The sequence below is a fragment of the Dromiciops gliroides genome, chromosome 4 (assembly GCF_019393635.1).
Source record: "Dromiciops gliroides isolate mDroGli1 chromosome 4, mDroGli1.pri, whole genome shotgun sequence".
Lineage (NCBI taxonomy): Eukaryota > Metazoa > Chordata > Mammalia > Microbiotheria > Microbiotheriidae > Dromiciops > Dromiciops gliroides.
Window position 1 is genome coordinate 306,674,790 of NC_057864.1, and position 22,374 is coordinate 306,697,163.

At 35.9% G+C, this 22,374-nt stretch overlaps 1 protein-coding gene across 1 annotated transcript in view; it reads right to left on the bottom strand.

The window, feature by feature from the left end:
* ME1 (malic enzyme 1) overlaps positions 1 to 22,374 on the bottom strand; it is a 198,460-nt gene that overhangs the window by 18,526 nt on the left and 157,560 nt on the right. Inside the window, 2 exon segments of the mRNA XM_043999505.1 lie at positions 10,972 to 11,085; positions 12,999 to 13,096. Of these exon segments, the coding sequence (XP_043855440.1) occupies positions 10,972 to 11,085; positions 12,999 to 13,096 (212 nt within the window).

The following is a 22,374-nucleotide window of genomic DNA, read 5'->3' on the forward strand; positions in this document are numbered from 1 at the left end:
AGTTCACAACTGCACCAACAGTGTTTTAATGTCCCAATTTTTCCACAACCCTTCAAGTACGTCATTTTTCTTTTCTGCCACATTAGTAAATCTGATAGATGTGCAGTGGTACCTCAGAGTTGTTTTAACTGCAGTTCTCTCATCAGTAGTCATTTAGAGCACTGTTTCATGTGACCACTGATAGCTTTGATTTCTTTTTCTGAAAACTGTTCATATTTTTTGAACATTTATCAATTGGGTAATGGCTCTTATTTTTATAAAATGTGGCTCAATTCCCTGTATATTTGAGAAATAAGGTCCTTATCAGAGAAACCTTTTTGTAAAAATGTTCTTCCCAATTTTCTGCTTTCCTTCTAATTTTGGCTGCATTGGTTTTGTTTGTGTAAAATATTTTTAACTTAATGTAATCAAAATTATCTATGCCTAAGTTTTGCCAAACTTCTTTCCAGTTTTCTTAGCAATTTTTGTCACATAGTGAGTTCTTGCTCCCAAAGCTTGGAACTTTGGGCTTATCAAACACTAGATTACTATGGTTATTTAATACTGTGTGTCTTATCTATTCCACCAATCCACAGCTCTATTTCTTAGCCAGTAATAGACTGTTCTCATGATGGCCATTTTGTAATATAGTTTGAAACCTGGTACTTCTAGGCCACCTTCCTTCATATTTTCCCCCTTGATATTCTTGATCTTTTGTTCTTCCAGATGAATTTTAATTTTTTTCCCAGAGGTATAAATTGCATGGCAGTCTGATTGGGATGGCACCAAATAAGTAAATTACTTTAGGCAGAATTTTCATTTCTATTATATGGCTTGGTCTACCCATGAGCAATTAATATTTCTTCAATCATTTAAATCTGTTTATTTATATAAAGTACTTTGTAATTGTGTTCATGCAGTCCTTGGGTTTGTCTCAGCAGACAGACTCCCAATTATTTTATATTGTCTGTAGTTATTTTAAATGTATTTTTTCTATTAATTCCTGCTGGTTCTTCCCCCCTCCCATAGTATATGAAAATGATGATTATTTATTGGATTTATTTTGTATCCTACAAAGTTGATAAAGTTGTTAATTGGTTCAACTAGTTTTTTAGCTGACTTTCTAGGATTCTCTAAATATAGCATATCATCTGAAAAGAGTGAATTTTATTTCCTCATTGTTTTAATTTTTCTTGTCTTACTGCTTATAGCTAGCATCTCCAATACAACACTGAATAACAGTGGTGAGAATGGATATTCTGGCTTCATCTCTGATCTTACTGGGATGGCTACTAACATTTCAATTACTGATAATGATTGCTCTTGGTTTTAAACAGATACCACTTATTTTAAGAAAGGCTCCATTGATTCCTATGCTTCTTTTTGTTTTCAACTCTCTATTTATTTATTTATATATGTATTCACTCATTCATTCATTTATTTATTTAATTTGGGGGGCGTGGTGAGGCAACTGGGGTTAAGTGACTTGCCCAGGGTCACCCAGCTAGTAAGTGTCAAGTGTTTGAGGTCATATTTGAACTCAGATCCTCCTGAATCCAGGGCCGGTGCTCTATCCACTGTGCCCCCTAGCTGCCCCTTTAACTTTCTATCTTATTAATCTCTCCTTTGATTTTCAGATTTCCATTTTGGTATTTAGTTAGGGATATATAATTTGTTGTTCTAGTTTTTTTTTTTTTTAGTTGCAGGCCCAATTCATTGTTCTTTTTTTTCTTCCTTTTATTGATATATGCATTTAGAGATATACAATTTCCTCTAAATAATGCTCTGGTTGCATTCCACAACTTGTGGGATGTCTAATTGTCATCTGTTGTCATTCTCTTTAGTGAAATTATTGATTGTTTTTGTGATTTGTTCTTTGACCCACTGATTCTTTAGGGTTCAATTATTTGGTTTGTCATTAACTTTTTTTTTTTTTTGATGGGGCGATGGGGGTTATGTGACTTACACAGCTAGTGTCAAGTGTCTGAGGCCAGATTTGAACTCAGGTCCTCCTGAATCCAGGGCCAGTGCTTTATCCACTGTGCCACCTAGCTGTCCTATAATTGACTTTTTTTGTTTGTTTGTTTTGTTTTTGGTGAAGCAATTGGGGTTAAGTGACTTGGCCCAGGGTCACACAGCTAGTAATTATTAAGTGTCTGAGGCCAGATTTGAACTCAGGTCCTCCTGAATCCAGGGCCAGTGCTCTATCCACTGTGCCACCTAGTTGCCCTATAATTGACTTTTTTTTTTGGTGAGGCAATTGGGGTTAAGTGACTTGCCCAGAGTCACACAGCTAGTAAGTGTTAAGAGTCTGAAGCCGGATTTGAACTCAGGTCCTCCTGAATCCAGGGCCAGTGCTCTATCCACTGTGCCACCTAGTTGCCCCTATAATTGACTTTTAACGCATTATAATTATCACTCAAGTTTTTCCTCCCTTTTCCGAAGTAACGTACCATGACTATTTAGTGACAAAAAATATTCCGATACAAAATGTGGGGAAACATTAACAACAATAAATGTCAAAGCATGGTGTTCATTTAAAAAATGCCATTTTATAGCTTTCATAATGGAAGATGGGGGCAATAACATAAACAAGTATTTGAAACACATTTTTTTGGACAATTCCTTAACCTGAAGTTTTGTTTTTATCTGTTTTCTCTTACAACCTAGCTAATGTGGAGATGTTTTCCATGACTACTCATGTATAACTTATATTGAATTGCTTGAGTTCTTGGGGGTGGGGGGTGGGAAGAGAGGGAAGAAGAGAAGTTGGAACAAAAAGTTTTTAAAAACAATTTATTTCTACATGTAATTTGGAAAATAAAATTCTAAAAAGAAAAAAAAAACCCAAGTATTATGGAAATTCTGAGGAGGGAGAGATCATATCTTTCTAGGAACTAATTTTAAAAAATCTTACCTTGCTATTTGATGTTAAGCATGGCTCTTAGGTATTGGTATTGCATTTATTCTAGAAAATGAATATGGCATTTGTAACAGATTTAAATCTTCCAGTCTTATGGAAGATTGAGTACTTTCGCCAATTTGTACATCAATCAATATCTTAGCCTGAAATGGCATAATGTTATCTGTGTACTCGAGCACCACCCATACTCTTACCCTAAAGATGTGGTTTCGAGTCATTCTAAATCAAACTTTGGAGACAAACGCTTCAAACAATTCTAGAGGATGGCTCGCCAGTTTCTAGAAACATTAATCTGCAGCAATTATATAATGCTTTTCAAAAATTTTGACTCATCACACAACATTATAAACTAATACACTGCCCTGAAAATCAACAGGAAGAAAAGAAGGAAAAAATATGTGCAATTATGGAATCTCTTTTACCCACCGACATAAATGACTCAAATTATCTGGGACTGAAGTATTGGGTAAAGTCTTATTTATAGATGACAGATTTATGAATGAGAAACTGTGAGACTCAAAAGTTGTCCTGTCAGTTACAGAATCAAGAAGGGAGCCCAATATGGTTGATTTATCTCCCATTTGAAAATTACTTTTACCTTTGGTTTCTATTTTCTTTTTCCTAAAATGATTTTTATGAACATCATGACGTTATATTTTATCTGATACTTATCATGGCTCTAATGTTACCTTAGCAGTTTTGCAAAAGAGCTAAGAACAAACTTTAGGAAGGAAAGCACTGAAGACATGGGCCATATGCCAGTTCCAGTCCTGAGTTATTTGACCTATTCACTAGAATATAATTTCTCTAAAGATGATTTATACAGAAGTGATTCTGGGCCATTTCTAGAGAAGTATGGAATTTGCAATTCATGATCACTCTCTGGCTCTCCATCACTGTCCTCCCATAAGGTCTAAACTTCTGGAAATGCCAAATGAGTTTGTGGTTTGATGAAATGGACATCTCCCTGTGGGAACCATGAAGCAGCTATGAAAGTAATGATTTTCAGTCCCTGGCAATTTGAAATGAAATGATGACAGTTTTGGCTTGTTATCCTTTCCCAAAAATTCATATTCTCCATCGTGGGTGTATATGATAGAAAATGGCTGGGGTTTGAAATCATTCATAGCCCTATACAGAGCTATGAGTACTCAAATTCTGCCTTAACTAAATGTGTTGTTGTTGTATATGAAGATGCTCCTGATCCATTCTTAGTAGAGTGAACATTCCAAATTATTTTTCGAATAGTGAATGATGATGAGCTTGCATTAGCCATCTACATATTCTTGCTTCTGAAGCTGTGAGAGTTTCTATGTTAAACTCTCAAAGTCAGCTGCATAAACACCATCCATTAACACTTTAATGACCCAGACATTTCCCTGAACTATGAAGATTTTCCTTATTTGAGCTATGGTGTATCTCTGACAAGGACTGAGTATATGTGCAAAATATTCTGTGTCATATAAACTAGTCAGTGCTGCCATTCCCCTTCTCCCCACTTTTTATCCATATTGTATCTTTTATACTTTGCATAGGCTACTATTGAAATTAATTTTTGCTGTCTGAACACAAACTAATCAACAAAAAAAGGAAGAACTTCAATAGTATCCCAAGTGGGGGCAAAAGGAAGCCAACATGGGAATAATAATCTCCACTGTGTTACACCCACAAGAAACATGGGTTCATCATACTCACAGGTCAGTATTGGGTTTCTTTACAAGTTTATAAGATATGCCACAAATTTGGGATAATCTGCCAATCCATCTAGGGCAATGGAAAACAATTATTAAAACAATCAAGAGAGAATCCATGTGGAAAGACTAATTTCACAGGTACTTTTCAATTTAATTCAACAAACACTAAATGATTAATGTCTGAACTCTGTTCTTAAGATGGTAACAGTTATATGATAATCCAAACAGACTGAGTTCTCTCAAACTGTTCTGTTTTCTTCTGACTACAGAAGATATGATGGCAGGCAAATTATGTGCTTTAAATACTACTAACACATTTGTGTTTCCTCTTCTTACATACATGCAATGAGATACAGATCAGAAAATTAATTTAAAAATTAACTAGTAATCTCTGAGAAATGATCATTTGTTGAACAGCCAAGCCATAGTGTAAAAGAAACAAAGTAAAAGAAGACAAGCTTGTGTGTTGAAAGAATACATCAGGAAAAAGAGTATTTTTCATGAACAATTCACTCTCTTAATCACAGTATCACTGCTGTCATTTCTTGAATCCTGAAATTTATAAAAAGCCAAAAACTTGGCCAGCAGGCTTCACATCTAGTAAGATATATAAATCACCCACAGACTCATCCCCAAATGTTTGAATCTAAGTGATGACTTTAAAAAGCCAAAAGAATGTTGAAAAAAAGGGCTAGTAATCATAGAATGATGATATAAGCATTCACTGAATAGTTCTATTTGCCAATAACTAGAGCACAGAGAGAAGATAATCCATTTTCCACAAATGTTTTCTGTATCTTTTCTCCAAGTCATTCTCAGGCGTGTGTTCTAAAGTTGTGATTTGATCAGTTTGATAGTCTTATTTATAAAGTCTGTCATGGCAGGATCATCTCTAATTTTGGACTCTACAGGTTGTGCAATTTTTTTGTTTTGTTTTGTTTTGTTTGTTTGTTTTTTTTGCGGGGCAATGGGGGTTAAGTGACTTGCCCAGGGTCACACAGCTAGTAAGTGTTAAGTGTCTGAGGCTGGATTTGAACTCGGGTACTCCTGAATCCAGGGCCAGCGCTTTAACCACTGCGCCATCTAGCTGCCCCCTTTTTTTTTTTGTTTTGTTTTTTTTGTTTTGTTTTGTTCAATTTTTTTTAAAAAGTATGAATTCTTTCTACATTTAAGACTCATTTTGGCTTTTCATAATTTTATCTGGAACCTAGAAGTTTTTTTATTGATTATGGACAGTTTTTCCTCCCCCCCTTCATTTCCTATTTTCATCTTGAAAATTTTGTTCTTAAGATTTTACTTGAATTCTTTTGTTATAGATTATTTGAAGATATCTTCCATCTTAGATATCTAAAATTCTAAGTATATTAGAATCTCATTTATTTCTGCTTCAGATATTTATTGGCTAAGTCATTTTACCTGTCATCCTTAGTTTCCTTATCTGTAAAAATGGGGATAAACAAAAGCATCTACCTCACAGAGTTGTTGCCAAGGATCAAATATGATAACACACACATACACACACACACACACACACACACACACGTACGTGTGTGTGTATATATATATATATATATATATATATATATATATATATATATATATATATATATATATATATATATATATAGTGTTTTACAAACCTTAAAGCACTACAGAAACGCTAGCTTTTGTTATTATTAACGATTACTTAATTTTCCTTTCTTGGGGGCAGCTAGGTGGCGCAGTGGATAAAGCACCGGCCCTGGATTCAGGAGTACCTGAGTTCAAATCCGGCCTCAGACACTTGGCACTTACTAGCTGTGTGACCCTGGGCAAGTCACTTAACCCTCATAGCCCTGCAAAAAAAAAAAAAAAAGAATTTTCCTTTCTTCATATTCTGGATTTTCATTGTGTCTTAGTTTTAGGCAGAGGTTATAATTAGGTGGAATGATTTATTTGCTTATCTCTCAAAAAATAAGAGTTTTGGTGGCAAGTATAAATGCTGTTCGAAATGTGTTGGGATGTTTAGAGGTTCATAAGAAGTACAAATAATTTCCAATTCACTCCAAATAAATATATTTCTTTATAAAAGGACAAGAAGCCCTCCTCCACAAATTTCTATCTTAAATTCATAATGTCTTTGACTGCATTATTATTATTATTATTATTATTATTATTATTTTGCTTTGAAGAGCAGAATCATGTAAAGGTAAAAATAAATGACCTGTTTTTTTCTTGTGTACCAACATTTTAAATAAATGACTTGGACAAAGGAATAGATGGTTATCCTTATCAAATTTGGATAACTGACAGGATCTAAAAAGAGCTTGACACTGAACTTCATTGAACTGGACTGAATAGGAATAGTGGTATACAACGTTAAACACTAATTTTATTGTTGTCTTTTTTTTTTTTTTAAGTGAGGCAATTAGGGTTAAGTGACTTGCCCAGGGTTACACAGCTAGTAAGTGTTAAGTGTCTGAGGCCAGATTTGAATTCAGGTCCTCCTGACTCCAGGGCCAGTGTTCTATCCACTGCGCCACCTAGCTGCCCTAAACATTGATTTTACAAATATAACATAGAAAGGTTATGGTCAGAATAGTTTGGAATAGAACTGGGGGTTAATAATTATTAGCCAAAATTTCAACTCTTTTCACACTGTATTAAGAGAGGTATATTTTCCAACAATAAAGAGGTGATACTTCCATTATACTCTGATCACTGATTAAGATCACGTCTGTTCATTCTGTGTACCAGATTTAGAAAGAATGTTGATAAGCTGGAAATGCCCAGCATCCAAGGCCAGGGCAAAGAGGATGCTGAAAAGCCTTCAGTTCATACAATTGGAGGAACAGTTAAGGGAATTGGGTATATTCAATCAGGATAAAAAAGACTCTCATGTGAGAATAAAAATGACAGCTGACAACTAGATGGCAGATTTGACTTATTTTCTCTGACCCCAGAAGGCAGAACTAGCAACAATGGGTGAATGATACAAAGAGGCAATTTTAAACTTGATATGAGGAAAAACTTCTTATCAAGTCGAGTAATCCCCCAAATAGAATGAACTCCTCTAACTCATGGATATTGGTTAAACCAGATGGCCACTGAGGTCCCTTAGACCTCTCAAATTCTGTGATTCTGTTGTTGGACTAGGAAGTTACATGATCAGAACTGTGTTTTAGGAGTATTAATTTGGCATCTGTGTGGAGGAGGCATTAGAGAAAGAAGGGATAATAATTATGAGGCTTTGAAAATAGTCCAGAAAAGAACTGGGGTAGTAGGTATTTAAAGAGACAAATATAAGAGATGTCATAGAGGTAGAATAAAAGTATTTGACGATTAATTGAGTGTGTATGGTGAAAGAGAGAAGAGGCAAAGATGATTCTGAAGTCATAAACCTAAAGGATGATGGTATTCTCTCTCTCTCTCTTTTTTTTTTGGGTGAGGCAATTGGGGTTAAGTGACTTGCCCAGGGTCACACAGTTATTAAGTGTCAAGTGTCTGAGGCCGGATTTGAACTCAGGTACTCCTGGTTTCATGGCCAGTGCTCTATCCACTGCGCCACCTAGCTGCCCTTGGATGATGGTATTCTCAACAGAAATAGAGAAATTCGGAGAATAGATGGATTTAGCAGCAGTAAAGATAATGAATTTTGTCATGGACAAGTCAGATTGGAGGTACTGATGATAAACAGATGTAGAGATGCTCAGCAGATGGATAAGGCTTGAATTCTAGTGGAAAAGTTAGAGCTGGATATATATTTTTGTGAGTCATATTCAAAAACATAATTAAAGTTCCATTACAAGGAAAACAATTATTAACATACCTCAGGAAATATATATAAATGCACTCGTATTTAAACAATATCAGAAAAACTATAAAATAATTCAAATTCCAAAAGAAAAACAGACCATTAGTTTAATCAAGATTTGTTAACCCTTCAATATGAACTCTAATTAAATTAAAGTGAAAAAGTAAAATTAATTCAGTTCTCATGTTTCTTTTATATAAAGTAGCTCACAAACTATTAGACCTATAACCACGCTTAAAATAAATATAACTTTATCTTGGCACATGGAACATATACATTTCTTTATTTTGGCAAGTTAAAGAAATGAGGTAAGAGTAACTGGTGAGTTTTACCAGCAGTTTCATGGTTATTACCACCACTGTAGAACCAAGGAATTTAGGACATGGGTTCATTAAGTCAGCATATACAAAAACTGACTGAAATATTAAATGTTTACTTTTGTAATATAGCTGAATTCAAAACACACACACACACACACACACACTCAAAGGAAAGCTAAAATAACCTCCTTCTTTAGTCCTCAGATATTTTACACTCCTCACTACCTTCTCCCCAAAACTTCTCTTCCTAACCTCTTTTATTTGAGCTGAGAGCACAATTCATAGCACAGGAGTCATCCACTTTATATTCTTCCTTTCTTCTCCAATAAATGACTACATTTTGTTAATTCTTACCTCCATAATACCTTTTGTGGCCTCTTCTTTTTACTCACATGACCACCAGGCTCTTTTTACCTCTTCCCTGAAATTGATATTCCTAAAATATAGGCTAACTTCCTTATTCATACAGTTTCAGAGGCTCCCTCCTTTCACTAGGATATAAATATAAATAATTGTTTGGCACTGAAAGCCCTTCAGAGTCTGGTTCCAACTTCTCTTTCACGACTTATTTCCCATGACTTCCTATTATCCATCTTTTGTACCAGCTCAATTGTCCCCCTTGCTGCTTCTATCCAGCATTCCACCTTCCACCTCCATGCCTCTGCTCATGCTGTCCTCCATGTTTACCACATTTTTTTCTTCCCCATCTGCCTCTTGGAATATCCAACTTCTTTCTATGTTCCATTTAGGTACTATCTCTTACCAGAGGCCTTCCCTGTTCCTTTTAACCTGATGCTCCTCAATCATATTCCAAAATTACTTTATATTTACTTTAGATGGATTTTACAAATATTTATTATATGTACATATGTTGTTTCTCTCCAAAAGAATGTTAGCTACTTGAGAAGACAGGTTCTTTTCATTTTTGTCTTTGTATTCCCAGGACTTAGCAGAGTACCTGAAACCTGCCCAGTAAGTACTTAATAAATGTTTATTGAGTTTAACTGAATACAATACAATATTTTTAAGGTAAGCATGGAAAATAATATGAGCTCCTTTCTTCAATCTATAAAAACTACAGTGAGTCCATGAGTTCATCAATGTTGGCACCACATCCAGTGGTATAGAATGCAACATATCCATACCTTCTTATGGTAATTCTTTCCCATTCTTTTTCATAAATTTATACAAAAGAGCAATCCAATGAACTGGAGAGATCATATGATCGTAGATATAGTGCTAGAAGGGACCTATGAAGTCATCTAATCCAATTTCTTTATATTACAGATAAAGAAACTGAGTCCCAGGAGGGTTAAGTGATTTGCTTATAGTCACACAGGTATTAAGCGTCAGACGTGGGATGAGAACCCTGGTACTCTGACTCCAGATCCAATGCTCTTTTACTTCCCTAGGTCTTTTTCATTGGTTCAGGAAAACTGCTTCCACAGATAAAAATTGGCAGCCACTGATTTACAATTTGTAGTTTTAGGAGTTACTTGGGACACTGTGGTATTAAATAACTTTCCTACAGTTTGACACAGTACACACACACACACACACGTATATGTATGCATATATGCACACACACATATATGTATATAACACACACACACATATACATGTGTATATATTTATATGCATGTACATGCATGTGTGTATTGTGTGTTCCTCACTCCAGGACAGCCCTCTATCCACTACAATATACTGCCTCATAACAAGAAACCTGATATTAAAATGATGAGTTTTGGGGTCAGGGATAAATTTGGAATTGATGAAAGAATTGTATAATTTCCCAAATTCAATTCTAGACTCCCCTAATTGAGCTTTTTTTCTATTCTGGGTTATTTTATTAATTTGATCTAGCAGTACCACTACTAGGTCTGTACCTCATAGAGAGAAAAAACAAAAAGGAAAAGGACAAAAATATTTATAGTAGCTCTTTTACTGGTGGCAAAGAAATGGAAATTGAGGGGCTGCCTATCAACTGGCAATAGCAATACTGTACAATGATCAATTGTGAATGACTTAGCTATTTTCAGCAATACAATGATTCAAGACAACTCTGAAGGAGTTATGATGAAAAAATGCTATCTTTTTCCAGAGAAAGAACTTTTCTTTTTTTTGATCTGTGTTTTCTTTCACATAATGACTAATAAAGAAATATGTTTTGCATAACTGGAAAGAAAAAAATTCTTGTTTTTTAAAAGATCAACCAATTTGTTTAATGAATTTTTATTGTGCTTAATAGAAGGGAAGACTTACCTTAACTATTAATCCTTTTGAGTCAACCAACCATATCCTTTTAATGGCTTTCTCCTTGGATATCCCTTCTTTTTCCATGGCCATAATAATAAGGTTTGCGATCCCTAAGGCAGCCTAAGAAAGAGGCATAATAAACAGAGGCTATAAAAACAAAAGATTTTAAAAGCTTTTATCTTATAGAATTTTATTGAAAGTTATAATTTATATTATTCTTTTAATTTAAAATGTACAGAAAAGGTTTCAACTGTTAAGCTACTATGCTTTTATTCCTACACATGCTAGGTGAAAAGTCATTTTTCTACATTGAATTTTAAAAAAAAGCAGTATTTGGGCCTCCTCTTTACACAGTTAATATTGTGGGTTTTTTTTGTTTGTTTGTTTGTTTGTTTTTTAAGTGAGGTAATTGGGGTTAAGTGACTTGCTCAGAATCATACAGCTAGTAAGTGTTAAGTGTCTGAGGCCAGATTTGAACTCAGGTACTCCTGACTCCAGGGCTCGTGCTTTATCCACTGCGCCACCTAGCCGCCCCCAATATTGTATTTTCTAACAGTCTTTTAGCCCTACAAAACAAAATGTAATAGTGATCACTACTTTTACTGAGCTTAGTGCTTCTGAAAATTTAATCAACACTGGACTGAAAGAAAATGTTCAACTAAAGCTAATAAAATATTACACAGTATTATCAGGACTATGAAATTAACATGGCCTAAATATTAAGGTTTTGGGACAAAAATAGAAGTGGATTATGTCCACTTTATTGCAAACCAACAAAATTAGGTAGACATATGAGAAACACTCACCGATAAAAGTTCTGTGTTCCTCAAAGTTTAGGATATTTTTAATAAAACAAGAAACAACCATATCTATTTAGTAAATTCTATGAAATCTCATAAAACTTGTGAAATTGCAAAATATCTCAAAATTAAAGAGTAGCCCTCTTTTTAAAACCTTTCAACCATGAACTATTCTTTGTTGGTTTATGACTATCCCAAGTTGACCTTTCCCATTTACCAGAGCCCTTTAGAAACTCAGAGAATAGAATTACCAAATTGAAATGCTGTATATAAACATTCATCCAAGATGTGGTAAAGGTTTTAAACCTCAGTGAATAGTCATTTCAGCTTCGCCTTTTCTTGTGTTTCAAAATTAATATGCAATAAAGTGATGACTTCCCTAAAGTAAACCAATATGTATCTGAGTTTTTGCATTTCGTATGTCAGTTATTAATATTTTCCATTAAAAATTCTAGCTTCAAGCATCTATTAAAAACACAAGAAGGGTTTATTTAAAAAAAATGATAGTCTTCATAAAGAGCTCCACAGAGGCAAAAACAGCTTTAAATAGCCACATAGCACATTCACTTCTCCATCCAACAGAATCAATTTTTTCACTCAAAATCGTATTAGATTTGAAATTACAAGCTTAAAAAAAAACACAAGCCACAAAACCTTTCTCCATTCCCATACTTGTTTTATATTTGATAATCCTAAACATATCTGGGCAACTTGCCTACAAGAAGTTCAAATTCAGTTGACATTTTAGTTCTGTGTCTAGGGATGGACTGCTATTACTGGAGGCTAGTTTTTCCTGTCTTGGTTGATCAAATTACATAAAAAAGATAAGAAAACAATGAATAACTGACTTAATGGCCAGGTTCTGCCAACAATTTAGGATGTTTTGCATATGAACATTGAGAACACACTGGGAAACTCTACATTCCTCTTTTTCCTTAGAATTTTAAAGTTACTTTGAGAAAACTGTGCTTATTGGATGATTTAATATTTTAACTACATGTTTCTTTATAAATATTTTATATTTATAAATATTCAGGGAAGGGACCATTTTTTTCATCAATGTGTGAATGAAATTTAAATGGAACAATGATGTTTTTCCTTTGAAAATAAGTAGGGACATCACTTACCTTGGGGGTCCTTGAGGAAGGACATAGCAAAATTTACTATAAATCTGTCAAAATACCTCAGACATATTATCAATAATTAAGACTATATAAAACTATGCTGAAGTACCTCTCCAGCTCCTTGGAATAGAATTGTGTGATCAGACAGCTTGTTCTGAGTAATTCGCAGAGCTGCAAGGAGACCCGCAACTGCAACAGATGCTGTTCCTGCAATAGATAATTATTTCCTTTGAATAATAAACAGTAATTAGATAGTTACTAAGCTGCCATTCTTTGTTATTTAGAATAAAGAAATGAGAGGTCTAGAACTGGGAGTGCCCTAAAAGTTTCTGGGTTCCAACCTTTCTCAATCAATATTTTCAAATGGTGGTCTAAAATTACTTTTGAAATACTTTAAAAAGATAAAACAAACTTTTAAAGTAGATAAACAATATAATAAATAGAATGGAATGCTTCAAGGTTTGAAACATATTCCCCAATATATAGTCAACTTGATAATGGGTTCCCTAGCCATCATTCCTAAAAGGTTATAGATTATAGGGCAGAGGTTCTTAACCTGGGATGTCTGAATTTGTTTAAATATTTTTTTTCATAACTACATTTCATGCACAAATACGCACTATGTAATGTTCTTGGTATTCTTTTCAGCTTGAAGTAAGCATACCAACTATAAAATGAAATCCTTCCTACGTATTCCTTTTCTACCTGTGACATCAACATTCTTTGTATGTGAAAGATCAGAAGGTTTAGTATCTTTGTCTTTGATGGGTTCATTCTTACCACGGAGATTTTTAGAAAAAAGAAAATTAACAATGGTCGGAATTAATGGCTATTTACTGAATTCAGCTGTGTTGACTGTGGAGCAGGTAGTAAGGTAATATTTGTACTAGGTGAGACCTAAGAAGTAATTTTCAATGACGACTAATTTTTATTGGTGTGTAAGAGGGGTATGTGTGTGTGTCTAAGTGTTAATGGCTGGTTTAAAATAAATAATTCCTTACTCCCTTATTGTGTAATATAAAAATCCAATTTAACTCAATTTAATTCACTGACCATTTAGGCACTAAAAATACAGAGAATTTCAACATAAAGACATTCCTACCTAGAAGATTTTTTTTTCACAACTACATTTCATGCACAAATATGCAATATGAGATGTTCTTGGTATTCTTTTCAGCTTGAAGTAAGCATACTAACTAGTAAAATGATTAATGTAGTAGAGGAATGAATATACAAATAATGAGGGAAAATGAGTGAGGTAAATGTAAAGCAGTTCAGGAAAAATGCTATAAGAAACTTGAGGAGGTACAGAAACACTTTAACCTGAGAAATCAGACAAAGTTTCACAAAAGAGGTCATGTCAGAATCTGATCTTCACAGGAGAGGAAGACATTAACAGAGGAAAAGGGGGAAAGAATTAATTCTGGACACAAGAGAAAAGTAGTCAAAAAATGGAAATTAGAGGGGTCAATCAATCAATCAATCAATTAATCAACAAACATTTATTAAGCATCTGTTATGTTCCAGGTAATACATTAGACACTGGCGATACAATTACAAAAAAGATATCTATTCAAGGATGAAAGGAGGAGAAAGAGAATAATCCAGAGTGGCAGGAAGATAGAGTGAGTTAAGGAAAATACTATGATAGGCTGAACAGGAAAGTTTAGATAGATGAGAGAGAGAGAGAGAGAGAGAGAGAGAGAGAGAGAGAGAGAGAGAGAGAGAGAGAGGAGGGCCTGAATTATCATGATTTGTAATGGGAATGGAGAGAGAGTCAGATTAGAGAGCTATTGTGGAAGCAGAAACAATAGAATTTGGCAAATGATTAGATGAGAGGGTGAAAAAGAACAAAAGACAAAAGGTCCTAAGGTTAAAAACCTGGGTGGCCTATGGATAGTTGTATATTAAGAGAAATAGAGATGGGGGGGGTATGTTATGGGGAAAGATAATGAGTTTATTTTTAGGTATGTTTACTACAAAATATCATGGCTATTCAGACTAAGATAGAACACCATTTGAAATATGAGCCTAGAACTCTCTAGGGAGAGGTTGGGAGTGGAGAACATAGACTTGGAATTGATCTGCTCAGAGGTGATAATTGAAGTTAAGAAGTTTCACAGAAGCCTACACAGGAGAGGATCTCAAGAAGAAGGTCGTTTTCTAGTGTAAATGAAATGAAGAGAAGTAAGAATATGAGGATAGAAAAAACACATAGAGGGAGCAGCTATGTGGCATAGTGGATAAAGCATCGGTCCTGGATTCAAGAGGACCAGATTTCAAATCCGGCCTCAGACACTTGACACTTAGTAGCTGTGCGACCCTGGGCAAGTCACTTAACTCTCATTGACTGCAAAAATACCCAGAACTAATAAAAAAACCCACATATGGGATTTAGAACAAGAAGTTCACTAATGATCTTGGAGAGAATTATACCTGTAAAATGGTGTTCAACTATGGATTATCATTGTGAACAATGTTCCCATCAATTTAAAAAAGTTTATTTGTCCTTGCATGCATGCTATATAAACTTTGAAAAGCGAACATATAAGACTTTATTATAGTAATCCAAGAAAATGTACAATTTGATACAATGACACATAAACTTTATTATATTACAGTAGTAATATTCTTATATATAGTAGTAATTAAGAAATGAATGTGGCTGATTATAATTAGTATTATTTTATACAGTTCCTATTTTTTCTTTTCTGATTTCATGAGGATCGATGTTGCTAGTTTTCCTTGATGCTATCTAAAGTCTAATCATACAGCATCCTTTCTTCCCTTCCCTCCAAAACACAGGTCCTGACACTGATTCACAAAAGTTGAAGTCATTCTTCACTTGAAATGCTCATCTATCCCCATTCTATGGGTGAGAATCCTTGTATTTTCATATCCTACTTCTTACCCTAAGGATTTTTGAACCAACTGTTCCCTTTTGAAACCCATCCTGGGTTACATGAGTAGCAAAAACAGCCATGAGGCTCTGGATAGCTTTCCTCAGAAGAGAACAGTACAATAATTTCACTGTAGTCAGATTGAAGAGATTTGGGCCTAGGGGCTGGCAAAATGGAGAAAAAAGGCACAGTGAGAATAAGCTTTAGCTCCCTGAGATAAAAGGAAGGATAGGCGGAGGCAAGGGAAAAGAGAATCTAACTGGGTTGTCAAGAAAGAGGTGAGATGTGAATCTGGAAGGAGGGGACCAGTCGAGCAATATCCCTCTGCGTCTTATGAAAAAATAAGCCACGATGAATAATGTAGCTTCTTTAATGGGTATTCAGCCTATGAAAGTCTTAGCCAGATCTCTTGAAATTGGAGCAAATTAATACGAAATTGATCTGGGGTAAAAACGAATTGTTTTCTTCACTGTTCTAAAGAAATTCTGGCTCACTGAACATGTGGCCATTTACACTTACATTATTTTAGCATGTTAACTTTAACAGATCACAGATTGGTTCCACTACTTTGAACATAATTACATGGTTTCATGTCTTTTTGGTTTTTGCCTGAAATAAAATCTAGCAACTTCTGTTGCTGTCTTTTATATTTCAGTTGGTACGTTACTCTTAAAATAAAATAATTTCTAGATCACTGAGCTATGGATCTGGGCCAAGTCTAGTTTTTATACGGGACTATTTTATTTTGTTTCTCAGGAAAACACAGATTATAATGGTCTTTGTGAATTATACTATCATGGATTACTCCGCCCCCCAAACAAAAAGCACATGAAATTATGAGACACTTTAATAAAAAGGATCTACTTTTTAGTGAGTCATACCTTCAAAATTGCTACTTCTATGCACTGATTGTCTCTGATAGGGAAATGGCTCTTCATTTGACTGGGGAAGGTAGGGGGAGGGGAAATAGAATACAACTACTCTTGAGTGCTAATTACCTTCTAAGACATTCTTCTAATCATAGTGATCAGTGAGTAGGCTTATGACCATGTGTTAAGAGCTAATGAATATAAGAAAATTAGCGATAGGTTTAAGAGTGGAAAGAATCTATAATGAGATAGTATGATTAAAGCGATATGGGTATGTGGGAGCAAAGAGATTATGACAGCAGGAAGGCTGAAGGTATATTCAAATATCCTTCTCTGGCACTCTGTGGAGGAATACAGGTGTAGTGAATTTGACTCAAGAATGAAGCTTTAGTTAGAAAGAATGAAGAGAGTGATAAAGATAGCTCACGGAATTGGGTAACCCTAAGAGCTGTCAGTTAGCCACTGAGACTCAGTCATGATCTAGATCCTAGTGCACTCTCCAAGGAGCTTTCCGAATATTCTGGGGACTGTGATGAAAGAGTCCTGTCAGATGATGTATATTTGTATGATGAGTTTTTTAACCATCAAAAGTATCCAAAAAAGAGGGGCAGCTAGATGGCGCAGTGGATGAAGCACCGGCCCTGGATTCAGGAGTACCTGAGTTCAGGTCTGACCTCAGACACTTAACACTTACTAGCTGTGTGATCCTGGGCAAGTCACTTAACCCCAATTGCCCCGCAAAAAAAAGAAAAGTATCCAAAAAAGAGATTTTGTAGAAAGTGGGGAGGATGAAAGATGGGAGTGCTATAAGCAGACCTTAAGGCTCAGGCTTTAACTAAGAAAAGGAATGTGCATAGGGAAAAATCCCAACTTTGATTTAAAAAATTTTTGATGAAAAATCTACACAACTAAAATGCAGCAAATATTCAGTAAATTTTTGTTGTTCAGCCGTGTTAAGTTATGTCCATCTCTTCATGACCCCATTGTTTTTCTTGGCAAAGATACTGGAGTGGTTTGCCATTTTCTTTTCCAGTATATCCCCATTTTACAGATGAAGAACTGAGGCAAATAGGGGTTAAGTGACTTGCCCAGGGTCACACAGCTAGTAAGTGTTTGAGACCACATTTGAACTTATATTTGCCTGACCACCACCTAGCTGCCCAACTAGTAATTTCACTGCCACAAATAACGAGTCAAGGTATCTCTTTCCTATTAAGTTCTTTTAAAGTAATTTGAATGGTAGCCTTGTGATGGATTATCCCAAATGTCCCAAATATTAGGTAAATAATTCAGTATTCCACAATTGAGAAAAATATAAAGCAGTATCACAGAAATTGAGCAAAGACCAACATTTCACAACGTATACCAAGATAAACTCCAAAAGGGTCTGTTATTAGAGGACTGAGGAAGAAAATATCTTTCAGATCTCCAGAAAGAGTTTATGTCCAAACAAAGGATAGAGATGATCAAGTTTTTGCATAAACAAAACTAATACAGCTAGAATTAGAAGGGAAATAAGTAATGGGGGAAAATACTTGCACCAAATTTCTCTGGTCAAAGTCTCATTTAAAATATATATATGAAGTCAGGAGCAGCTAGGTGGTGCAGCAGATAGAGCACCAGCCCTGGAGTCAGGAGGACCCGAGTTCAAATCCAGTCTTAAACACTTGACGCTTGCTAGCTATGTGACCCTGGGCAAGTCACTTAACCCCAATTGTCTCACACACACACACACACACACACACACACACACACACACACACGAATGTAAAATAAGTCATTCTCCAAATTGATAAACAATTAAAGGAGATGAAGAAGTAGTTTTCAGAGCAACTTATTAACCTATTTGTAGCATATGAAAAATGTGTCAAAATCACCAATACAGAAATGTAAATTAAAAGTAATTCTGAGGGGCAGCTGGGTGGCGCAGCAGATAGAGCACCGGCCCTGGAGTCAGGAGTACCTGAGTTCAAATCCGGCCTCAGACACTTAACACTAACTAGCTGTGTGATCCTGGGCAAGTCACTTAACCCCAACTGCCTCACTAAAAATAAAAAAAAGTAATTCTGAGGTTCTACTCTATAACCATAAGATTTGAAATCTGATAAAAAAAAAGAAAATGTCCAATTCTGGAGGGGAGAAGCTGTAGAAAAAAACAGGCAAATTTTTGTATGGAGGGAGCTGTGAATTGAATCAGCCATTTGGGAAAGCAATTTGGAATTATGCCCCAAAATTCCTAAACTGTTCATATCATTTGACCCAGCAGTACCACTACTGGATCTATACCCAAAAAAGATCGTAAGAAGAAGGAAATAAATCATACACATAAAAATATTTATAGTAGCTCTTTTTGTGGTAGCAAAGAAGTAGAAAGTAAAAGGGGTGTCCATTAATTGGAAAAGGTTCAACAAATTATGTTAGATAAATATAATAGAATCCTACTTTGCTATAAGAAATAATAAAGGTCAGTTTCAGAATGACAAAATATTAGGAGACCCTTTGTTTTCCAGAGCTAAGGCCCAGCAAGCAACTTGGAAAAACAACAATCCTTTGCACCCACCATCTGGATGATCTCACCCTGTGGCAAAATCACATAATTCACCAGGTGTTTTTTGAGTTGGACAAGCACTGGACAAACTCAGAAGGCCAGCAATGAATCAAACTTGTCACATTCTTGCTGTTACCCCTCACTGTCAGGGCTACAGCTCATTGGGTAGCCACTAGTATAAGTATTGAGAGGTCCCCACACCACCTCATAATTCCCCACTAGGGGTGGGCCCCTGGCATATATGTCCTTGCCTGCAAGCCATTTCCCTCACTCTGTCAATAAAACTCTTTAATTCCTGACTCACTTTTCTCTAGCTTGCTGCCTCTGGCTCTGGGCACTTACAGGTTAGAGGCCAGTTCTACCTAGTTGACAAGAGAAATTGGTAAGACTTGTGTGAACTGATGCCAAGTGAAGTGATTAGAGTAAGGACAACAATTTAGACAATAATAACTTTGTAAAGACAAATAAAGAAAATAGATTTTTGTTAACTGAAAAAATTAAATTAAAACATTTAAGAAACAGTAAGTAGAACCAGAAAATCAACTAAAAATGACTACAATGTAGATGGAAAGAACAAAATGATCTAAAATCATACTGTGCAATTATAAATAAGCTTGGCTTCTCAAGAGACAGAAACACCATTCCCCCAACTCCTTTTCCTCTTGTTGGTAAAACCATTTACAGAGAGATTCCCTCCCAGAACTGCTTAAGATGCAACCCTTTAGTTTTAGTGTACTCTAGCCCCTCATTTTAACTCTGTGAATTTTTATGTTTCAAATATGTTTCTCACAAGCATCAAATTATCAGATTTTGCTTGCTAATTAATATCTTCTTCAGTTTTATGAATGAGTTCATCCCATTTACATTCACAATTATGACTGTGTATTTCCCTCCATCCTGTCTTTTTACTTTTTTCCCATCTTTACTCTCATTCCTTCTCTACAAATGAGAAAAAAGGTGACAAGAGAGGAAACTTGCTTGACACTTGCAATATTCTAAGTGAAAAGGCCAGTTTGTTGTAGCTCTTCTCTATATCCAACTTCTGATACTAGGTTTTTATTCTTTTTTTTTTTTTGGCTGGGCAATGGGGGTTAAGTGACTTGCCCAGGGTCACACAGCTAGTAAGTGTCAAGTGTCTGAGGCCACATTTGAACTCAGGTCCTCCTGACTCCAGGGCCGGTGCTCTATCCACTGCACCACCTAGGTGCCCCTTGTTCTACATATTTGAATTACTGCAAGTCTCTTTTTTGTTTGTTTTTTGCAGGGCAATGAGGGTTAAGTGACTTGCCCAGGGTTACACAGTTAGTAAGTGTCAAGTGTTTGAGGCCAGATTTGAACTCAGGTCCTCCTGAATCCAGGGCTGGTGCTTTATCCACTGTGCCACCTAGCTGCCCCCAGTTGTTTCACTCTGTATGTCTTAGTTTATTTCCTCCAGGTATTCCTGGTGTGTACCCTCTGTCACCAGGTCATTTTTGGCTTGAGGTTCTTCTTGAATTTATTGTGGGGTTTGCTACCGTCTTTGGGACTTATACCCTGGGTATGATTTAAACCAAGATATTTCCTCATGATGGTCAGAATTTCCCTTGGATTGCTGATGGGGGTGTTGAGGGAGAGCTGCGTTTAGGTCAAACTCTGTAACTTAACAATGTGGGCATACCAGGTCCTGAGTACAGTGGCCCAGCACTAGGCTCCTCCCTAGTTCTAGGGCCTCTCCCTACAATAGGCTCTTTGCCTGGGCTCCTTCCTCCTGGTGTTGGACTCAGGGGTAACTTTTGAGTTAGGGTCACAACATGGGCTTCAAGGACTCCTGGATTTTGCCTAGGGTTTTTCTCCTGAAGTTTGGCGGGGGCCACTGGTGCCCAGCCGGACCATGACTGGAACATTCTGAGGCTGTTCTTTCTGATAGATTAGGAATGGTTTGAGGACTTGGAGGGGCTCTCTTTAGACCCCTGGATTAGGTGAAGGAGTGTAGAGATGACTTATTGCATTGCCTAGTTAAAGGATACATTTCTAAGCTTTGAAAGAGTAATATCTAGGCATCCTAGAACTCTACCATTTTACCATAATCCCTAAGGCTGCCTTGGTAACCACACAGTACTTTGCACACAGTAGGGTTTTTTTTGGGGGGGGGTGAGGCAATTGGGGTTAAGTGACTTGTCTAGGGTCACACAGCTAGTAAGTGTTTTGTTTTGTTTTTTTAGTGAGGCAATTGGGGTTAAGTGACTTGCCCAGGGTCACACACCTAGTAAGTGTTAAGTGTCTGAGGCCGGATTTGAATTCAGGTCCTCCTGACTCCAGGGCCGGTGCTCTATGCACTGCGCCACCTAGCTGCCCCCACCCATCAAATTCTAACCTGCCAAGAATAGTAGAACTGCAGGTCTTTAGGAACACTGCTGTCACTACCCAGTTTAGAAGGAGTTAGACAGAAACAAAAATGCTAGAATTGAAATGTAAATTCCTTAAAGAAAGGAATAATTTCCTTTTTGCCTTAGTATTTTCAGTGATTATCACAGTATCTTGCACACACTAAGTGATTAATGCTTGTTGTGTTTAAATTAATTGAAAGTGTGGGAACACTGTTGGTTAGGCAGGGGAGATCAGATTCAGGATAGGAAGTGATAGGAGGAAGTGGTGGACATGCAGGAAGGGTGCCTCTTTCTAGGGCAGTGATGAGAGACACAAGTTTGCTGTGGATAGTCGGGCTAGGAGAAGAGGGGAAATGTGGTACAGAGCCCTGAAATAGAACTGTGGTTGGAATACAGTGTAGAAACTGCAAAAAAATTCTGAAACATGTTTAAGGCCAGGTTTTCATATGCTGAATTTTTTGTCCTTCAAGGACTTTGGGTGTCAGTTTTCTAACTGAAATGAAGAGATGGATTACATGATCTTTAAAATCTTTTCTAGTCCTAATTTTAAGTCTATGATTCTATGCTCTTTTTCTTTGTCTGAATAATTAGAGACAGTAGAAAAAATGGTATTAGGGTTTGAACTAGAAGGCCTCTGAAGTTCATTCTAGCTCTAAATCTATAATGCTCAAAATCTGATTATTCATTTCCCAAATATGGAATGTTGGTGCATTATCTTATCACAAAATATTTTTGGGTACATCAGTCTGCATAAAATGAATATAATAAGCTAATTGAAGCACATTGTTATTGCCTTTAATTC